General features: G+C 30.9%; 1 protein-coding gene across 2 annotated transcripts in view; it reads right to left on the reverse strand.

Annotated features, from left to right (window-relative positions):
• Window positions 1-9,260: 9,260 nt before the first annotated feature.
• LOC143234863 (cell surface glycoprotein MUC18-like) overlaps window positions 9,261-21,392 on the reverse strand; it is a 159,881-nt gene continuing 147,749 nt past the window's right edge. Inside the window, exons 10-13 of one of the 2 annotated variants that reach the window (XM_076472557.1) lie at window positions 15,392-15,526; window positions 13,676-13,815; window positions 12,958-13,170; window positions 9,261-10,407 (exon numbers count right to left, since the gene is read on the reverse strand). In XM_076472557.1, coding sequence (XP_076328672.1) covers window positions 10,366-10,407; window positions 12,958-13,170; window positions 13,676-13,815; window positions 15,392-15,526 — 530 coding nt within the window. In that variant the 3' untranslated portion in view covers window positions 9,261-10,365. Of the gene's footprint in view, window positions 10,408-12,957; window positions 13,171-13,675; window positions 13,816-15,391; window positions 15,530-21,392 lie in introns of both variants that reach the window. The other variant, XM_076472556.1, reaches the window with a different exon arrangement.

Raw genomic sequence — 21,392 nt, forward strand, 5'->3', positions numbered from 1 at the left:
GTGATAAGCAACAACACACTATTCAATGTTTGTAAAGGAAAATGCACTTAAAAGTGAACACAAAATGATGTAACTTTCTTTCCTCATTCAATCGTCATAATGTCTTTCGAACAAGGCGAGTGCAAAAAAGTAAATATTGCACTTAACCTTAGCTATCGCAAATGACAGCATAGAATAGCCTCATTAGTCAAGTCTCTGAACGAATAGAAGCAAGTAAGTAGATCACCTATTATGTTACAGTGGCGATGAAGAACTAATCCTGCCTGATGGTCCTGACATAATACATCTACCATTCTACCACCTCGAGTATCTTTACTTACGTGGCCATTCAATGGTACTAAGTATCTCTAAGAAGCATATAGTTTCCAGCTTAAAAATAATAAAGAAACGTAAAGGCCAAATTTATTTAACTTCGACTGAGTTGAAGAATAAAAAATTGAAAAGTAAAATATGTTATTTTTTTTCTTCATAAACACACATACACACAGAACCCAAGCCTGTTCGGAAAACATAAAACAGTCAACTTCCATTAATAAACTTATTTCACGCCATAAACTTAATAAATGTTCCAAGGTAAGCAGTGAAGTTTGTAGACACCTTTAGCATGAGGCTGAAATGAAACCGTGTGACCTTTCTACAGATGCAATTGTTATGTAGACACTACTAGTCGGAGACACCTGGAACTAGAGTTTGATGAGACAGAATAATGTACTTAAATATATCACACAAAGTGTTTTTTTTCATAAACACAGTTAACGACAAATACTTACATTTACATAATTTATTGGTTTCCAGCTTTAATTTTTACCAGACATTCATATTTCTTGGCAGGTATTAATAACACTATAATTTATTAATGATAAAGACATTAACATAACCAGAGTAACTACTATAGTGATCCGTTTGATCAGCTCATCAACTAATTATTAAAGTAATTTTATTTTAAGCGTTTTCTAGTTTGAGCCTCTTTCCCATTTCTTAAGCTGGAATTTTTAGTTTTCGATTATAGCATTATAATCCAACTCATGATGCAGTATCTACGTAGATGTCGCTAGAGTTTAGCTATCAGTATATTGATCTCACTAAGTGGGCGTTATCAACTTCAAAACTACAGAAAATAAAAATTTGTGAATGTTTAAGTTAGTATATTTGGAAAAATTGTAATTTAGGTTGAACTCAAGATTAAATATTAGGGAACTCGGTGTAAATAAAATTCATTATGTTGGAATAAGAAAACCGCTCTAAGTTCTGTAGTTAGTATTGATTGGGTTGTACAAAATTATAATGAAAAAATTGAGATATTATGATATTATGTAATTAGACCGTGTAACTGTTAGAAATGAATATTATGTAACTGATGTAAAAATCAATGAACAAGTAAAAATATAACTCGCGTCAACTTCATGAAACTAATAAATATTAATATAACTGAAGTGACGAAGATGTTGCGATTAGTAAACTTGGAAAGGTGTAATAATAGATAACATGCAAACAACTATTTATAAACATAAGAAAACGTTTTATTGATAGTGGAACATACTGTATATTTCGACAGAACGTTAGCCTGTCTTCTTCAGATATGATCAGTACTAAGAAATACAAGGTTTATACATCATTACAAAGACAACAGAGATTGAACTGGTGTCAACAGGTGATAGGATTTAGGTGTAGTGTATCCAGCTGACACCAGTTCCGTCACGTTTAATTTTTATTGTCTTTGCAATTATACGCAAGCCTTGGATTACTTAGTACTGATTACATTACCAGTAAAAGTGTTTTTTTTTCGGGATACTCCTGTTTCTCTCCCGCACCAACCTCTGGCATAGGATTTATAGATACCAGCGGCCCTGATGGACCTTATGTTCAACATTGGTCGTTTATTCGTACAGATAACTCCTTCACTAATTAATCCTATCAAGCCCTAAACTCCTTCAATCTATCTACAGACTGCCTCCTGTTACAAACTTTCATAAATAAAGCACATATCTTTTTTTTTTAAAACCAAGAAGGATTGCTTAACCTTCAAGTTCCTGATGATTAGTTGGCTCTATGGAACTAATTACCATCACATCAGAATAGCTGCCAGCTAGAGAGAGAGAAAGGAACTGGTGAAAAATAAAACGTTTCTGAGTATCCCCAGTTGTTTACCATCGGAAAGTCTCAGGTCATATTTCCCGTCACGACATTTCGTTTCTGTAATGATCATACCCAACGGTTTGTTTGTTTGTTTGTTTTGAATTTCGCACAAAGCTACTCGAGGGCTATCTGTGCTAGCCGTCCCTAATTTAGCAGTGTAAGACTAGAGGGAAGGCAGCTAGTCATCACCACCCACCGCCAACTCTTGGGCTACTCTTTTACCAACGAATAGTGGGATTGACCGTAACATTATAACGCCCTCACGGCTAAAGGGCGAGCATGTTTGGCGCGACGGGGATGCGAACCCGCGACCCCCAGATTACGAGTCGCACGCCTTAACACGCTTGGCCATGCCGGGCCTGATACCTGACGGAGACAAAACAATGTTCTGCTGAAACATGTAGTATGTTCCACCATCGACGAAACTTCTTATGTTTATAAATCGCTGTTTCCCTATCTGTTATTATATTAGCTTCCTTACTCAGGTATAGCTAATGTATAACAAGTATAAAGATCAAAATGTATATTTACGTAGCTAATTTCTGATAGTTTTGTACCCCAAATATGTAATTCGTAGTTTCTATACTGCACTTTGTTTCAGCTTAGATGGCTCACATTATAAACTTATGCCAATTCTAATCCAAAACATTATCCTAAACCAAATATATTAAGAGAGAGAGAGAACACAAAAAACAACAAACGAGGGAATTTATGACTTATGGTTTAGACTAAATTCATAATGGATTTAGAAACCTTTAGGGAAATCTTATCACTTCAGTAATATTAATTTAAAAAGTAAAATTGCTAATTTAGCTGAGTCAATAGTATTAAAAATTTGTACAAGTTAAAACGTATTAGTGCATGTTTTACAATAAATACGAAAATATTTTGTAAGTCACGTTTGTTTTTCGTTAGGAAGCGTTTTAGTCTCCTCTTAAGCGGGACAGTTGGGAATTTCACACATACAGGATATGTAATATTCTCTCATCATTTAAACATAGTTATAGTAGTGTAGTTCGCTAATGAGTGAAATTCCCTAATGCTTATTTCGGTACGAGGTTAATTTAACCCTTGGTTTCAAAGTTAAGCCGATTAATTAGTTTCTGTTTTGTACATTAATGCATTTTTAGGATAGGCTGATGTGACGATTTTTATGTGTTTTATGACTGGTTGCTTATCGATATTAATATGACTTAGGATAGGTTAATGTATCGGTTTTAATACGTTTTAAAAGAGGTTAATATACCGATTTCCATATTTGTTTTATTACATAATGCTTTATCGATTTTCGCTAAACATTTTCAGGACTGATAACTCATGGAAAACAATTTAATACACAGGATAATTAAAGCGTATTGTGTTTTAGAAAACAGAATCATTACAGTGACTGTAAATAATATTTGAGATATTGATAAGAGTCAAATATACTACTGTCGAATAAATACATATTGATAGTTTGCAGCTTAAACTGCTGAAAATTTAATGAACGTTTTACTTAAAGTACTTAACAGCACGAGAATCATGTTAAAGTGCTAATCTGTTTATTTTATATTTTGGTGTTCAGTATATATATATATACAATATATCAACTAAAGACTGACCCGTCTACACAGAAATTAAATGTGAATTTCAAGATGCATTTCGAAGAATTATGAAGGCCCAGTTGACACAAATGATCGTTTGTTTTCAATATCTTTTAAATATGACTAAACATTTTGGTTTAATTTTTCTTTAGCGCAGATCCACTTTTTTTTTAATTTCTTTGTACAAAAGTGTGCTAATATAATAAATGAAAGGGAACATCTTGTCCCTGAACGCTCTGGATTTGTATCAAAACATCTGAAGACAGAAAAAAACAAATTTGCGGTAAATAGGAATAGATATGTCAAGAAACAAAATAGATATCACAGCTTTCCTTAGAGGAATGTTATTAAATACAATATAAATTAACACAAGTTATACCCAAGATATTCACTAGATATCACGAAATTAATCGGTTGATATTATTTGAGCATACATGTTCCTACGTAGTAATGTAAAATCTGCATGGTTTGATGAAACAATTAATAAAAAATTATTTTTTAGTATTTAGAACAAGTAACTTACAGACTGAATGTAATACACGGTCAAACTAGGTTAATTTCTTATTATATAATAACTCCATTTTTTGGTTCGCGTGTTGCTTGTTTGAGCTGAATGTCATTTGTTTGTCGACAGTTAAAACTTTCTGCCTCTATAACGTTTACTTCCTGTGCTAAACGAAGCGCCAGTTAAACTAAACAGAAGTACGTTATCAGGACTGGAAGCTGTTTGTTATGCCTTACCGTTGTCATTCACCTTCCCTGAACTTTTATTTTTTACTCTTCACCTGATCAATGAAGTAGAAACTTCCGATGAATAGTAAATGAAAATCCTGCTAATGAGGACCAAACTATTCAACTTTTAATTACCGAAAATTTTATCAGTAACATGAAGAACTGAAGACTATTACATTCTGATAAGAGCTATATTTTAGTCAGCCTATAATAAATCCTTTCAGTTATAATGCGGAAATGAAGTAGAGGAGATTCGCGTAAACGAAAATGGGCTATTTTACTCTATTCCTGATGACAGTCTTTCTGGAGGAGATAACTATTTAAGTTCAGTAGAAATAAAATGGATTTCTGTGTGAATCTCTTGAGTACACCGGAATCAGTATTGCGGATGTTAGCTTGAAGTTGTATTTGTATAAGGGATTCTTCCTCGTAAAAGGGGAGTATATCGTGTTAATGAAAAAAATGCATTCTGAAGAACAGCCATATTACACACTATCTAATAATTAACTTTCATATTAGGGAACACATTATCTATTAAGCTCTGATACTATACTCTCTTTTACGGACGAAATTCAGCACAAATATAATTATAATTATCCTATATGTATGTACGTATATACAGCATAGTTAAAGTTAAGATAATGTTTCCTTTTCATAACTTCTTATATCAATTTCGAAAAAATATGAAATAAGATTCTTCTTAATCAATTGTTCACCCAAAAATGTTACATCAAATATGAATAAGTTTTATGAAAAGAAAAAAATAAGCAGAGTAAACGAGAGTAAACCACAAAAGACAGACGTGGGAGATTTGAAGTAGTTATTTTGTTTAAAATAATTCAAGATTATTATATAAAAGTATCTATTTCATAACAAGGATCATATTAACGATGGAAAATTAATGCAATTAATTACTTACGTGGAAATAAATACAAAACTACTGAAGGAAAAAATCACGTTACTCGAAAATAGCAGATGTGTTTCAATTATATTACATTGTCTACTATCTCATGTAAAACAATACGAATTACAGAGAACTGGAAATAAAGTACAAAGAAAATTTTACAACACAGCTAAAAAAATACGAAATATGAGACAAAGTATGACAAATATTATTATCATTGTGTGCAAAATAAATATTTGAATTTAATACAGATGATCAAATTATTTCAATTTATTTTGTAAAGCACTAAAATTAATTAATTAAAGTCTTTATATTTATTATAATTTTAGAAAGTAAAATTATAAGTACTTTGCATTATGGCTTTACTTTGTCTTCATTGGTGAAAAATTAAGGAAAAAAAAAATACAGAAAATATCTAGCCTGACCCTTTTACGTAATAAGTAAAAGGGTCTTACGATGTAAGAAGTAAAAATAAACAAACTCGAAACGAGATGAAATAAACCTGGTGTTTGAATAACTCCTGGATGACGTGTAAGTTTGGTGTTTAAGTAACACTTGGATGATGGCAAGTTTGGTTTTTAAGTAACACCTGGTTGGTGTAGTAAGATTGTTGTTTAAGTAACACTTGGATGATGGTAAGTTTGGTTTTTAAGTAACACCTGGATGGCGTGGTAAGTTTGGTTTCATCTAAATAGGACAGTTCTAACAAAAAATCACCTGAATCTTTTAAAAGTTATTTCAAATGTATAATGGGTAAACGTTCATCTTTGAAAACATTCATTTTCTTCATCCTCTCTACACTTTGAAAAGTAAACTTGTATTTATATATATGCAATGATAGTGAATGAATTACAAGAAACACTGGAGCTCATATTTGTTATTGATGAAATAGGCGATCATCTAATACTTATCATAACGTTTCTTTTTAAAATTTCCAATTTTTTCACAATCAAAATACCTACGGATGAAGACATATTAGTAATGAAAAAGTAAAATAAAAACGAAAGATTTTTAATGCTTCTTAAACAATATTTGCATATTTTATGAATCTTTAAAACTATTGAAAGAGGGGTTCTTGACTTTCACTATCTGTAATCGCTTCGGACCGCTTCTCCCTATTGTTTTAGTATAGAAAGCTTTAATATTTTTATTTTACAAAAGTTTTCTCTACAGTTTATTACTCGATCCTTCGGGTATGAAGATATTATTCCAAAATATACAATATGCAAAATCAGTTTCGTGGTTTTTGTGGGTATATGTATATTTTACATATGTCTGTGTTATCAAACAATCCAGGTTTATTTGTTTTTGTTTTCTGGAGTGAAAATGCATCTGATTCACAAATGTTGTCAGTTTATACGGTGAAACGAACCTCTAGAGCTTTCTCGGTCCAAGTCTTTTCAGTCTACCTTTTTATATTCCCAAAAGTTCTAAAGGAAATAATCCAGAGGGCTTTCAGACGGTGACATTCCTGGCCAATGATTCCACGATCAACAATCTCTCCTTCAAAACAAACCAAAACTTACCCAACGCATTCGATTTGAGAGAAAGGAACGACATTATCACTGAAGTCACCTATAATGCAGAGTTATCCTTGTGATAGAGGCTAGGAATCAGTTGGGAAATCTTTCGTAAAGCTATTATTTATTTGCAATTCAAGATATATAACATTTTACTTTCCTACAAAAATATTTTTGATGTCTTTCCATGTATATTTATGATGAATAGTGTTTTAAAACATATACATACAAAAAAGAATAAAACCTAACTCACAAATCTTTGGTCTTCAATAACGTGTGCATACGAATTTCTTACGACTAAAAGTTTTAATGATAAAGATATAAACTACTTAAGAAGTTTTCTAATTAAAAATAAAACTTTCAAAAATAAGGCATTCAGTTGTGAGTTGTGTTGATATATATCGTTGGCTACTAATATATTTAATAAGATGAAGAAATTACTTATGAAGTTATAAGAGCATCGCGGTGGAATGCAAAATGATGCCTGAGGATCATCTAACAAGAGAAGAAAACGAATATTATGAAAATTTGAAGAAAGTTTAAGTGTTAGCAATAAATAATTTTCTAATCCAATAGTTTTTTTACAGTCATGAATGTCATCTTCATTGGTATAAAACTTGTAGACATTTTGAAAAATATAGTTCGTTGAATGAGATTAGCAAATGTCAGGAAATAGAATATAAATATATTTTTATGTGATTAAGTTGTTATATTAAACGAACTTAATTTTTATTGCAATAATTAATCATATTAAGTTAATATTTAACTATCTATTTATCTGTACTTACAACTAACTAACTTGATTCGTGAAAACGTAATGAAACACCTAAAGGAACTTCAGTATGAAACAATTCATTATTTGCTGAGCCTGATGAAAATAAAAATTGCTACATCCGTGCTCTATGAAGATGTAAAATGTTCATAAAACACATATTCTAAAGAAAAATCAATTTTCAAGGTAACCAAAATTAGATCCTCTGTTACGTTTTCAATTATCAAATAGCAGATTAGAAATGTATACCATTTAAATACGTTTGAACAGGTGAGCAAAAAATAAAATGTATAAAATTGGCTTGTTTTGAATTTCGCGCAAAGCTACTTAAGGGCTATCTGTGCTAGCCGTCCCTAATTTAGCAGTGTAAGACTAGAGGGAAGACAACCAGTCATCACCACCCACCGCCGACTCTTGGGCTACTCTTTTACCAACAAATAGTTGAATTCACCGTCACATTATAACGGGGATTCGAACACGCGACCATCGGAAAACTGTATAAGCCCAGTTACTTTTAAAACTTCCCAATGTTTTACTTCATCGTCAAAAATATCTTTCTAAAATATACAAGAATATCTAACCATAGAGAGCATTTTTTTTAGAAATTATTTTGATGAGTCGTTCAGATCTAAGCTCCAAACATATTTTTCAATATTCCATTTATTAACTAGCTGGGAATTGTAGTTTGAAGCTATATGATTAATTATTAGTTATTCAAATGAATCAATGATAGAGAATGTTATTCAAAGATTTCACATATCTGTCAATATGTAAAAACGATTAGTGCATATATTAGTTACTTATTTATACTATAACTTAGGTAAGAAACTTATTTTGGTTTCATCACTGGAGCCCCCCGCTAGTACAGTGGTAAGTCTAAGGATTTGCAATTTTATAATCAGGGATTGGATTCCCCTCGATGGACTCAACAGACAGCCTGATGTGGATTTGCTATAAGAAAAAACACACACTCGTCACTGGCGTATTTTTATAGTCCTGAGAATCTGTTGGTGCGTAAATGTATTATTATTTTTTACTCAATAAAATGCAAATTAAACAATAACTTATGCACATATCTTCCACATAGCAATAAATCGAACTTACCCAAAATTAAAAATGAAATATGAAATTATTTTCTGATATTAGATTTTAATTTTTTAAACAGATCAAGCTAGATTTACCTCGACCTATAATGAACACATACGAGTGTTACTATTTACATTAATCTATTGTCTCTAAACAATAGAGATATTTAACATTTTATGTAAGGAGTTTGATTTATTTTAAGTTGAATTGTTTTTACTATCATTATTAAATTATCTATTTCAATAATAATTACACCAAATTCATCAAACTCTCATTAAGAGTATTCGATTATGTAAATGTACCTGATTTATAACAGGAAAAATACAATAGAAAGCCTTAAACAAAAGCTGTATCGTCAATTTATTGTTACAAAGAATATGTAATATGAATTGATGCATACAAATGAATTTTATAGAGCTCATAGTACTTAATATATATAAGTTTTAACGTCATACAGCAAATAAAAACTTAATTTTATTCATGAAAAAATAACTGCGTTTTATTATTTGAAGTTGAAATAAGAAATCAATTAAGAATAACTGAAAACTAGTAATTTCTTTCATTTTTAAATACTTTTGGAACTTTTTAAACTAATGGAACATTTTGACATTTTTGTTAAACATACGTATATGAACTAGGAAGCAAACTTGAAACATGTCGTATAATTAGTTATAAACTTAGCTATGATTAAAGTCAAGTTTTCATGGATATGTTTAACGTGTTATAAAAGTTATATTAAGAAATATACAAGTACTTGTATATTTGAATATCAGTTTGAACAAACAAAACTAGATCTTAAAGATAACGTAGCTCACTTTTATTCTGAATGTTATTACTGCATACACTCACACACATATGGAGCTTTCATCCAATAAGATCATGAAATATAAAATCAACTTAACATTAATTAAAAACAATCAATTATTCGTTTTACGAAATACATAGTTCAACGTTACATTTACACTTAACATTTCTTGTGGTGCAATGAATATAGGTACAAAATATCAAACTTTGTGTCTTCCATTCAATCTTCCAGGAATAGTTTCAGTTTTTCATTATTATTTTCCAACAGTTTTAGCATCAGCAGGTTAATGAGTTTATTAGTTAAATTTACAAGCAAGTGATAATAATATTAATAAATAATACAATTTACGTGTAGCTTTCCGAGAATTGGAAACTAATTTATGACTTAATATATCAAAATGTTAACCCTATTTTACTTCATTCCATCGAAATATGAAACACTGAACGATAATTTTATGTTCCGTAACGATCTATGTCCCACGTTTTATGTTAGTACATAATTTCACAAATAACTGTGTTAAACTCTGCTTGGATCGTGACGCAACTTAAGAATTTGTTAATCATTCAAAACAACAGTTGAGTATGTACAAAACTAAACGGTGAAATATACGTGTACATATATTTTTTTAAAAAAGTGTTTACTAACAGAAACGACTGCATGGGAAATTGGATCTGTGAAATATATCGTGTATCTCTGACATGGAAGATTACATTCATCAAAGACATGAAGAAGCTGGTGAGAAATCCATCATTATAAGCATATCGTCAGATTTTCATCTTATCTTCTGGAACAAGTGAATTGGATAACTCGTTTGGGAGTTGTACTCATCAAACTGGAGTTGACATTTTGTATTCATCTTGATGATAAACCTATTACAAGAACAAAAATGTAAACAAAGTAAAACCACCAAGTCCAAGAATACAATTCTAAAGCTACATAAGTACATACATGAATACATCCAATAAAAGTATGAAGTTGTGAAGTGTATTTGAGCGTATAGAATAAACCGACCTTAAAACTACTGTCTTTCTTTCTATAAATAATATTTTAATTTAATTTGTTTATAGGTGGTAAAGAACAAGTATGGTATTCTTCCATTTCACAAATCAATGTTTCATTTAGAACTAAACAAGTGAGAAGGACCCCGTAGAAAGGATTTTGTAAGATCGTTTTGTTTTGAATTTTGTGCAAAGCTACTCGATGGCTATCTGCGCTAGCCGTCCCTAAATTAGCAGTGTAAGGCTAGAGGGAAAGCAGCTAGTCATCATCACCCACCGCCGACTCTTTGGCTACTCTTTTACCAATGAATAGTGGGATTGACCGTACCATTATAACGCCCCCATGACTGATAGGGTGAGCATGTTTTGTGCGGCGGATATGCGAACCCGCAACCTTCGGATTATGAATCGATCGCCTTAACCCACCTGGCTATGCCGGGCCTTGTAAGATAGAGGTTGAAGTTTTGTATGCGAAACAAATATTCTATATTCACGAAGAAACATGAAAACAGTAGAGTCAGCTAATATGGCCAAGTGGTAAAGATAACGGTAGTGTTAAAAATTCTATTATTATTTTGTTTACAATATTAGATTATAGTTGAAAATTAAAACTTTAGAGAAACGAGTATGAATTTCAAAATATGATAACACAACCAAATTATTTCACGCTGTTCATCCAGTGCCTATAAAAAAAACACGAAACTTCGAGGACATTTTCTCAATCTTTCTCTTTTTCTTCTGTGTCCAGTCTCTCCTAGACAGAGGCACTACTTATTATAGCGGCAGAATTGATTCTAAAACTTAGTAATTTGTTATTCCATATACCATGAAGATATATTAACACGAACTTTGAGCTATCGGTATTACAACACTTCTGTTATCACTGAGCAAAACAAACCAATATAAACGCGTATTAGAGCAAGAACATTTAGCATTTGTTCAGCCTATGAGGACTTGCATTAAAACACGTTTTGTGATAATGAGAGGATATTATAAGGCTAAGGGTAAATAAGATACTAAGATACCAGCATTAAAATTCCATTTCTTGAATATTAACTCATCATCATTTGTTGTAGTGAAAGAAGCGAAAGGCTAAAAGCTATACGTAAAACGAATATCCAATTCATTGCTTAACCTAAAACAAGTATTAGCAGTGTGAAACGTTAAATAGTTGACGGTGAAACAAACATCCAAATTACTAATTAATTTAAGACAAGTATTAGCTGTATGGAATGACCCAATCACAAATTAATAGTTTGTACGAAGAGCCAATGTTTTAAGTGATTAACACAGAAAACGAAATGAGTTTTAACGTAGGCTTAATCTTTGTTCCCGATTATTGTTTCCAATATATATCCTTTAGGCAACCAGTATCACTTATAAACCCCTCAAGCCTCCATATCGTATAGCCAAATGACGAAAAATATATCAACCTTTTATTAAGCTTATTGTTCGTTCCTGATATACTCTTTTCACTTTTAACCCCTTAAGCGTTCAAAAGTTTAAATATACAGAAAATGAATTGTTTATCAGCTTTCATTAGGTTTAGTTTGTCAGAAGAGGATTGATTTATTTTATGCATCAATTATTGTATTAACGTAAAACGATAAATATTTTAAAGTATTTTTTTTAAATGCCTCGTTTGGATTTTATAATTCATTTTCTCGTTGCAGATATAAAATAAACAAATAAATTAATATATATTTTTGTAAATATGTTATTAAAGTTATCCCAAGCTCATTTAGCAGATTTTACACAATTTGCCTAACTATCTCTCTTTTATTTTCAATTTATAATAAAACTTTATCACTTCGTATAACGTTATATTTTTGTTGGTTTTGATTGCGAATTATATGTGAATGAATTCATGATTATAGTAACCAACCAACTTAAAGCGTATGTTAAAATATACTTAGAGATAACTGTAAGTGATTATGATACTTATATCTACAGCGTGTTTTCTTAACATATAAGAAAATTACTAACCAAAATTCAAAATAGAAGCCGACATTGTGAATGATAATTGGATTGATATATCTACACTTTTCCTAATTCTCAAAGAACTGAATAACCAGAATATTTTAAAATATAGTTGTTATTATTCCAAAACTACGTAATTTCTTAAAAGCTTAACATAACATTTTATTTGATATCTTTTTGGAATAATGATTACATCTAGCAAGAGACGAATTATTACAAGTATGACCTCAAAATACACAGCTAAGGACCTGACTTAATTACAGAGAATATTTGATTATACGTATTCTCAAATATAAACGGATGGTGACTTTTATACAATCATAAATATTGTCAGAAACAAATACTATTATGGCTAGTCTTTGGATAATTTTCTTGTTTTTTACTTCTCTTTGTTCTCAGAAAAACTTGCAAATAAAAACCCTAACCCTAACATTTAGCTACCTGTGGATGACTAGAAGTGGAAATAAATGGTTTGGTATTTTCATTATTCATTCGGAATTTTTCATCTTTTACTTCCCATGTCAGATCTTTAGTTCTGATTATATCCTCTTGTTCATGAGCGTGATTAACAGCAGCAATTCGCCACCTAACGGCCGCAGGCGGAGTTTTTAAACGAGGATAGTAGGGATCAGGATATTGAAAATTAGGATTATCCTATAAAATATGGAATATAATATCCAATAAGGTTAAGTTTCAAAGAGATGACACACTAACAAATAAATTGAAATAATTCTGCCTTTTTAAATTCTAGACTACTCACATTATTAAAGTTTTAGTTTGATTAATCTTTACGAAGAAAAAACAACAAAACTTTGATCAAGTACATTTATGTGTGGTTATATATTCAACAATCTCATAATGAGATACAATGTTTTTAGATGTATGTCTCAGTATGCACATTTACTGTGGCAAAAACGAACGTAGAAGGAAATTTGCTATGATACTTTAACAATGTCACGATTTGTTGATAGGAAAGTGCAATCAATAATTAATTTATTATATTTATTTAGTTATTGACAATACAAAACATTTTGTTCAGTAGAGTGGATTAAAACAAGATATAGGGTTATACCTTTTAACAAGATTTCTATTTTAAAAATTGATAAATAACATGCTAAAGAGATTTTCTTATTCGTTCGGTTTTTAACTATTTCCTTACCTCTGAAGCCAAACAATCACCGGACTTTTTGTCCAAGTCTTTCGTATTAAAGCGATTTTGAAACTCTGAAATTTCATTTGAATGTGAACCGTCTACTTGCTTTTCGTATTGGTGAAAAGATAACCGAGCTGTAGAAGGATCTAGTGAGTAAATAGAAAAATACTTTTCAATGTAAGTTACTTAACTGTCAAGGTGTCTTTGACATTGTCAAACAAATGTATCAACCAAAACATACTCTTGAAAAAAATAGATCTCACTAATAACATAGCACGTTGACTGAATTTGAATATCAATATAGTTGAACAAACATCTAAGTTCAAAATTTTCAATTAAACAGACGCTTTTAAAGTCAGAATTGTAAACTTTCCATTTCCGAATACAAACGTTTCAAAAGATATATTACAATGTGTACGAATTATAAATTATTAGATACATTGGAAATTGTGCAACTTTACATTATTTCGTGAATAGAGTGAATAAACTCACTTTAAGTTTTCTAGATCAAGCATTTGCAATACAGATTTTTTTTTCTATTTTGAAGAAAATATAATAATAATGTTCTTGCTGCAAATTATGGTTCCACAGTTTCACTAAATATTACCTCTTTAAATTATTATATCAACACATGAATTATTTATCTCATTATTTAAAGTAATAAAGAACCACTATAATATTGTGAATATCATTAGTTTTACCTCACGTTATTACTATGATACCGTATTTTACGCCTTGTAACATGCACTTTTTTCTTGAAAAATCCCATGTGTCTTCCAAGAAAAAAGTGATGGGTTAAAGCAAGAGGTTAGCTTAGGGTCTACTCAAAACGGCCTCTCATACAGATCGTAATCTAATTACTTACCAATTATAAGCATTTTCAGTAGTATAGAACATTCATTTTAACTAGTACTATCGATACACTATGAAGAATGTCACGTATTTGACTGTATTTACTCAGTAGGTTGAAAATAGTGAAGGCTGCATCAAGGTGTTGGTTGCTGAGTCAAAATGTTTTTTCTTAGAATTGTCTTTCCAAAATTAGGGTTCGTCTTCCACGATGTAGCGTCCTACAAGGCGTAATATACGGTATATATTACAACATTACATCACTATATTAGCTCCCCTAACTACTTTGTCATATTCAACGTTTCCCATTTTGTTGCTTTCTTATCTAAACCATACCTACTGTCAGTATGAACTTCCTTGGATATTATCGAGTATAATATACAGATGTGTACATAATATTTCTTATGTACTATTATATGTAGTTCAGTTTTATTAAAGTCGTATCTATATACAGGTAGCCCACCGGAGGACAAATATCAAACATTTCACAAAACAAATAATAAAAATCATGTTTCACACATGTTTTAGTAAGACACAAATAATTATAATGATCTAATGTGGAAACGGAATTCAGATACATGTTGATGGCTGACTATTGCATGTTAGTTAGTTGATTAATTAATAAATATTCACATGTTACTCTAGTTCTAAACTAATCAAATTGAAATCCAACATCATGTGGAATGCAAGCGACATCTAACCTGTTTAGTTGAATTTTGTAGCTATTTTCATATAATATTCGTAACGTCAGGACAATAAAGAAATGATTTATTTCCGTAGATATTTTTTGAAATCCCATATTAGCACTTCATTTATTATTATTAAAGAGGTTATATATATATATGTATATAGTGTAAATAGAAAAAAAAAAACCTCCTTTTCCGTTAGGTTGAGCTTCCATTCCTCTCATACGAATAATAATAACAATTATCACTGCCATCAACACCAGGGAAGCCACCGTTCCTACCAGAACGCCAAGAAGAGGCCTCAGTCCAGAAGATGGAAAGTCTTCTTGGAAGAGGAAGAAAAATATTATTAAGATACAAAGCAAAATAAACTTGCCAGAACGAATCAGCCATTGTGTCTTGTAAAATTAAGTAATGAAATAACATCGTTTTTACTAACTTAGTTACAGCCATCATAAAGTAAGATCAAGTTATTCAGAGACAATATAATTTATAAAATAAAATCAAGAAAAAACATTTAAAATAAAGTTTTTATGAAAAAAAATAGAGCACATGCAGGTGATGGAAGTTACTGATCGTCCGAAGTGATACATATAGGTATGAGCACGTGGCAACATGATTTTTTTTAACTTCGCACAAAACTGCACGAGAGCTATCTGCACTAGCCGTCTTTAGCAACGTAAAACTAGAGAAAAGGCAGCTAGTCATCTCCACCCACCGCCAACTTTTGGGCTACTTTTTTTTTCTAACGAATAGTGGGACTGACCGTCTCATTATAACGCCCCTACAGATGAAAGGGCGAGAATGTTTGGTATGAGTGGGATTCGAACCCGCGACCTTCAGATTAGGAGTCGAACGCCTTAACCTGCCTGGTCATGCAACATGATTACGTGTTTGAAATAAAAAAAAATGAAAATGCATAATCTGAATGACCATTAATAAGTTGACATAAATGTTTGATGAAGACAGCTTCTTTATTTTTCTTTCTGTTGGTTTCATTCCTGTCTTACTTTAAAGAAAGCTCCGTTATAAAATAGAAAGCAATATATTTTTAAATATCTATATTTCACGTATAAGCCGTGAAGAAAAATTCCCTTCACTCTTTTTGTAGATGTATATACAAGATTGATTGATAGAACTGCAGGAACTTCTACTTGGGGAATATGGAAAGAAAAATGTTTGATTAAAAAAATGTCTTCATTTACACGTTCTTAAAGCTGCCAAATTAACAAATCATAATTTAAACGTTTTTGCTGCAAACAGGTTTTATAAAAAAAAAAAACGATAAGACTAACAGGTCAAATAAAATTTTAGCTACATTTACCTATTAATAAACACGCAAGTTAATCATTTGAGTTGTTCGAATACTAGAAACGTTATTCATTTACCATTTTTTGTAGCTGTGCATATCACCGTTCTGTGTTGAATATCGTTTAACAACACCGAGTTACTATTTATGGTGTTTATGAATCATTTTATCTCACCAAGATTCTATTTTCAATTTTTACCTTCTAAAAAAAAACTACCCTGTATATCTATAATACAGTCATTAAATAGTAGGTGCACTATATGATATCAAGTCATAACTTAGACGTAATGATATAATATTATTCATGCATCTACATAATTTTAGATTAGTATATGACGAGTTAAAAAAAGAATAAAAATGTCATAAGTATTATACAAAAGTTACTCTTATAAGATACCCAATTATATTTTTAGTTTTCTGATCCAAACTTTCATTACGCGCTTTGAATGGGCGAAGCTGTAGCATACAGTAGAAAGTAAGGCAAATCAAAGAATCCATTAAGCTTATACGTTATAGATTCTATTTTTTAATAAGTATGTAATGTAACATCGAGTTAGCTTTTAAAGAAATGGCGCATTTGTTTAGTGTATGCTTTTTACTTCATAAAGTTATATTTTAACATTTTTTTCTAGTTTTAATAATCACATGTTTTTTCAACCAAAATATTTACTATAGCAACCAATGCTTAAAGATCTAAGCCTCACATATATATTTTAAAACGGCACATCTCAAATTAAATGTACGTCTCTATTGAACCTTCTAGTCAAGTATGTAAATTACACATCTCGAAAAACGTACTTATCAATTCTACGCAAATACTTTGTAATTGACTTCGTATTTCATTGTTGCTCCTACATAAAGTCACACTATAATATTTCTACAAATATTCGAAAATATCTGCTACATCTTGGTTTAACCATCTACGAGTACTTTTGTATGAGGTAAATTCATCTCTCAAAAGGTTGATAATGAAAACTTTTCATGTTTTTAGAAGTGTTGATTTCAACCCAAAACTTGAATAGTTACGGTTATTCAGTGTTAAAAGTTCATAAATTGAAAGTCATATTTTACTAGAAAATTGTGTTAGAATTTGAAATGTGATTACACCAATTCATGAGAAACTTTTGTAGATATTTATACATATGGTAGTGATTGTGTTAGATTTTTGTAATCAGATTACATTTATCCAAGAGAAATATTTTATACATATTTATACGTATGGTTATAATTATGTTAGATTTTTGTAATGAGATTACATTTATCCAAGAGAAATATTTTATACATATTTATATGTATGGTTATAATTATGTTAGATTTTTGTAATGAGATTACATTTATCCAAGAGAAATATTTTATAGATATTTATACGTATGGTTATAATTATGTTAGATTTTTGTAATGAGATTACATTTATCCAAGAGAAATATTTTATACATATTTATACGTATGGTTATAATTATGTTAGATTTTTGTAATGAGATTACATTTATCCAAGAGAAATATTTTATAGATATTTATACGTATGGTTATAATTATGTTAGATTTTGTAATCAGATTACATTTATCCAAGAGAAATATTTTATACATATTTATACGTATGGTTATAATTATGTTAGATTTTTGTAATCAGATTACATTTATCCAAGAGAAATATTTTATACATATTTATACGTATGGTTATAATTATGTTAGATTTTTGTAATGAGATTACATTTATCCAAGAGAAATATTTTATACATATTTATACGTATGGTTATAATTATGTTAGATTTTTGTAATGAGATTACATTTATCCAAGAGAAATATTTTATACATATTTATACGTATGGTTATAATTATGTTAGATTTTTGTAATGAGATTACATTTATCCAAGAGAAATATTTTATAGATATTTATATATATGGTTATAATTATGTTAGATTTTTGTAATGAGATTACATTTATCCAAGAGAAATATTTTATAGATATTTATATGTATGGTTACAATACTTTCTATTGTTCAGTAGGTTATTAACGATAACAAAATAGTTTTTGTTTATTCGGCTTCTTGTTCTATGGTTTAACGTTAACGTAAATAAATTAACATTCGACGGGCGACATACCTTAATTAATAATTCCATTTACTAACTAATTTTCTCATAAGCGCAGTATTTCTCGTATCCCTATTATTGTTTCCTAGATAATACTAGAAATTTAAAATACTACACTAAATAACTATTTGAAATACTTACAGATGTATTCACTGCCTTGAAGCCTTATTGCGAATGATTCACCAACGTTGGTAGTTCACTAATGACTCAATAACCCATGATATGACCTATATGGTATTTGATACTGCTGATATTGTTTTCTAAACTTAAACTACACTTATCACACTACTTCACACTTACTTTTGTTAAACAACGAGACAACTATTTAAATAAAAAATAAAAACTTCACATCACTTCTCCTTGGTTTGCAAAATCCCTTGAAAAATCCCATTATTTTATAAAACAAAGATATTTTAAATTTAATTGGTTTATCTGTGCTCTGCTCGGTTTCTAGCGGTGTGTGTAGACATATTGCTGTACCACTAAGGAGCTCTGTAGGTTATGGTATACAAATGGAACGGCGTTTTGTTCTTTACCATCTAGGTATTGTAGGAGATTTCTTTGTTTATGGTTGAGATACTTCAAGGTAGTTCTACACTTGATGATACACTGTATGGTATTTTGATAAGAATCTGGCTTTTCAGCAAATCTCCTTACCCCACAAAAGTGGCACAGTGGAATGTCTGCGGGCTTATAACCTCTTGGTGAGTAAAGTACACATAGTCCATCGTGTAACTTTGTGTTTAATTACAAGCAAACAAACAACCAGCAAATTGGTTTAACCCTGGTATAATGACTTTTTAAACTATACTGTTGGGTTTTATCTTTATCATGCACTTTTAAAAACGATGGCCTCTCCTTTTGGATTTTATAAACCACGCTATAGATTATTTTGACATTAGATGTTTGTTGTGTTTGCTTGCTTTTAATTTCGCGCCTAGCTACACGAGGGCTCTCTGCGCTAGCAGTCTCTAATTTAGCAGTGTAAGACAAGATGGAAGGTAGCTAGTCATCATCACCCACTGCCAACTCTTGGGCTACTCTTTTACCAACGAATAGTGTGATTGACTGTACATTATAACGCCCCCATGGATGAAAAGGCAATCATGTTTGGTGACGGGGATTCGAGCCTGCGATCCTCGGATTGACACTAGAACAGATCCTACCAAACATTAACTTAATATCAAAGACACTTCTCTCGTTCAGCAAGTATCATGCTGACAAACCAGGTTAATAAAATGTACGATAGTCTTTCCAGAATATTCATCTTATCACTAAATGATGGGTTTGGCATGCCTCGGGTCCCCGCTGATATAGCAGTAAGTCTACGGATTTACAACGCTAAATCAGGGGTTCGATTCCCCTCGGTGGACTCAGCAGATAGTTCGATGTGTCTTTGCTTTATGAAAACACACACTTGGTGGTTATAACACTCATTTCGCAATCTGTGGGTCGAGTGATTAAACGTTGTCAGGAAACCTGCTTGCTATTTTAACCGTGGTAGCGTTATTTCTTGGTAAGAAATAGCCTGAGAGTTGACGGTGGATAATGTTGTATAGCTCCCTTCTCTCTAATCCATGATTTTACAACTGGGGCAACTGGCGCAAATAGCTGTCGAGTATCTGTGTGCAGAATTTAACAACTGAACGTCTGGTTTAAATTTTCTTTCAGGAAAGTCATTTATGTCATCAGTAATTTTTTTCCCTACCAAAAAAAAACAACACATATATATATATATATCCTTATAAGTGTAAATAAATGGTCGAAACTGATAATAAAGGACCATAGCCTAACAGTTAAGCGTTCCACTCGCAGTTTGAGATTCGCGGAAACGAAAAATCGCTGAAAATATTCGCTTTTTTTTAGCCTATTGGAATTATAATGGTTGATCAATTCCACATTTTGACTAGAATAGCGTAAGATTTGGTGGTGGATAGTGTTAATTAGCTTCCTACGCCTAATATTATTTCAATATTAAGAACTGCTAGCTCAGATAGCCTTTGACTAGTTTTGTTCATAATTCAACAAACAATCGAATAATAAAACCCATTTAAAGTAAAAATTGTTCACTTATTTCAAAATGCAATTTGATACATAGCTTAAAAATCAATTTATATTCGTCTCTTACTATTTTGCTCCTATCAAATAGTGTGTTTGACTAGCAGTACTGATAAATTAGCTGGGTGGGGAATATTTGTTTTAGTTAAAATGTCTAAGTATTGAAAAGTCATTTTTTTTTAATTTACTGACGATGTTCACGGACTTGATCACCAACATGAAGTTTCTCGAATGTTCAGTTTATTACATCTGGAGGAAACTGTGCTATAAACCAGTTACACTGAGATGCGCTTGAATTCTTGTTTTGTATGTAACAGGTTCACTTAGGTTCTGATGCTGAGGTTCTTCAATCAATAAATGCTGCCTGAGTTACACAAACCTAATTACCTAGCTCGCTCAGCTGTATCTGCTTGTAGTTGCTCTAAGGAATTAATCTCTGTATTACTCGACGAACCTTTCAAACCTCTCGTATGCTAGCCACCACCTATCGTACTACAAGGGAAAGACAGCTCTAACATTCTCGTTTTCTTAAATAATGCTTCAGGAAAACACCAACGCTTCACCTTGAATATATACAAAGTCGTTTTTCGTAACGATTTTAAGCTTACTTTGAAATATTTTCTGAACAAATGAGAAACACAAATACATTTTTAAAATCAGTCGGTCTTGTCCTGAAATTAAACTCCCTTCAGTTCGATGGTTTACATATGTTTCGATATTTTAATGAAAC

Source organism: Tachypleus tridentatus, chromosome 12 (genome assembly GCF_004210375.1).
Source record: "Tachypleus tridentatus isolate NWPU-2018 chromosome 12, ASM421037v1, whole genome shotgun sequence".
Classification (NCBI taxonomy): Eukaryota; Metazoa; Arthropoda; class Merostomata; order Xiphosura; family Limulidae; genus Tachypleus; species Tachypleus tridentatus.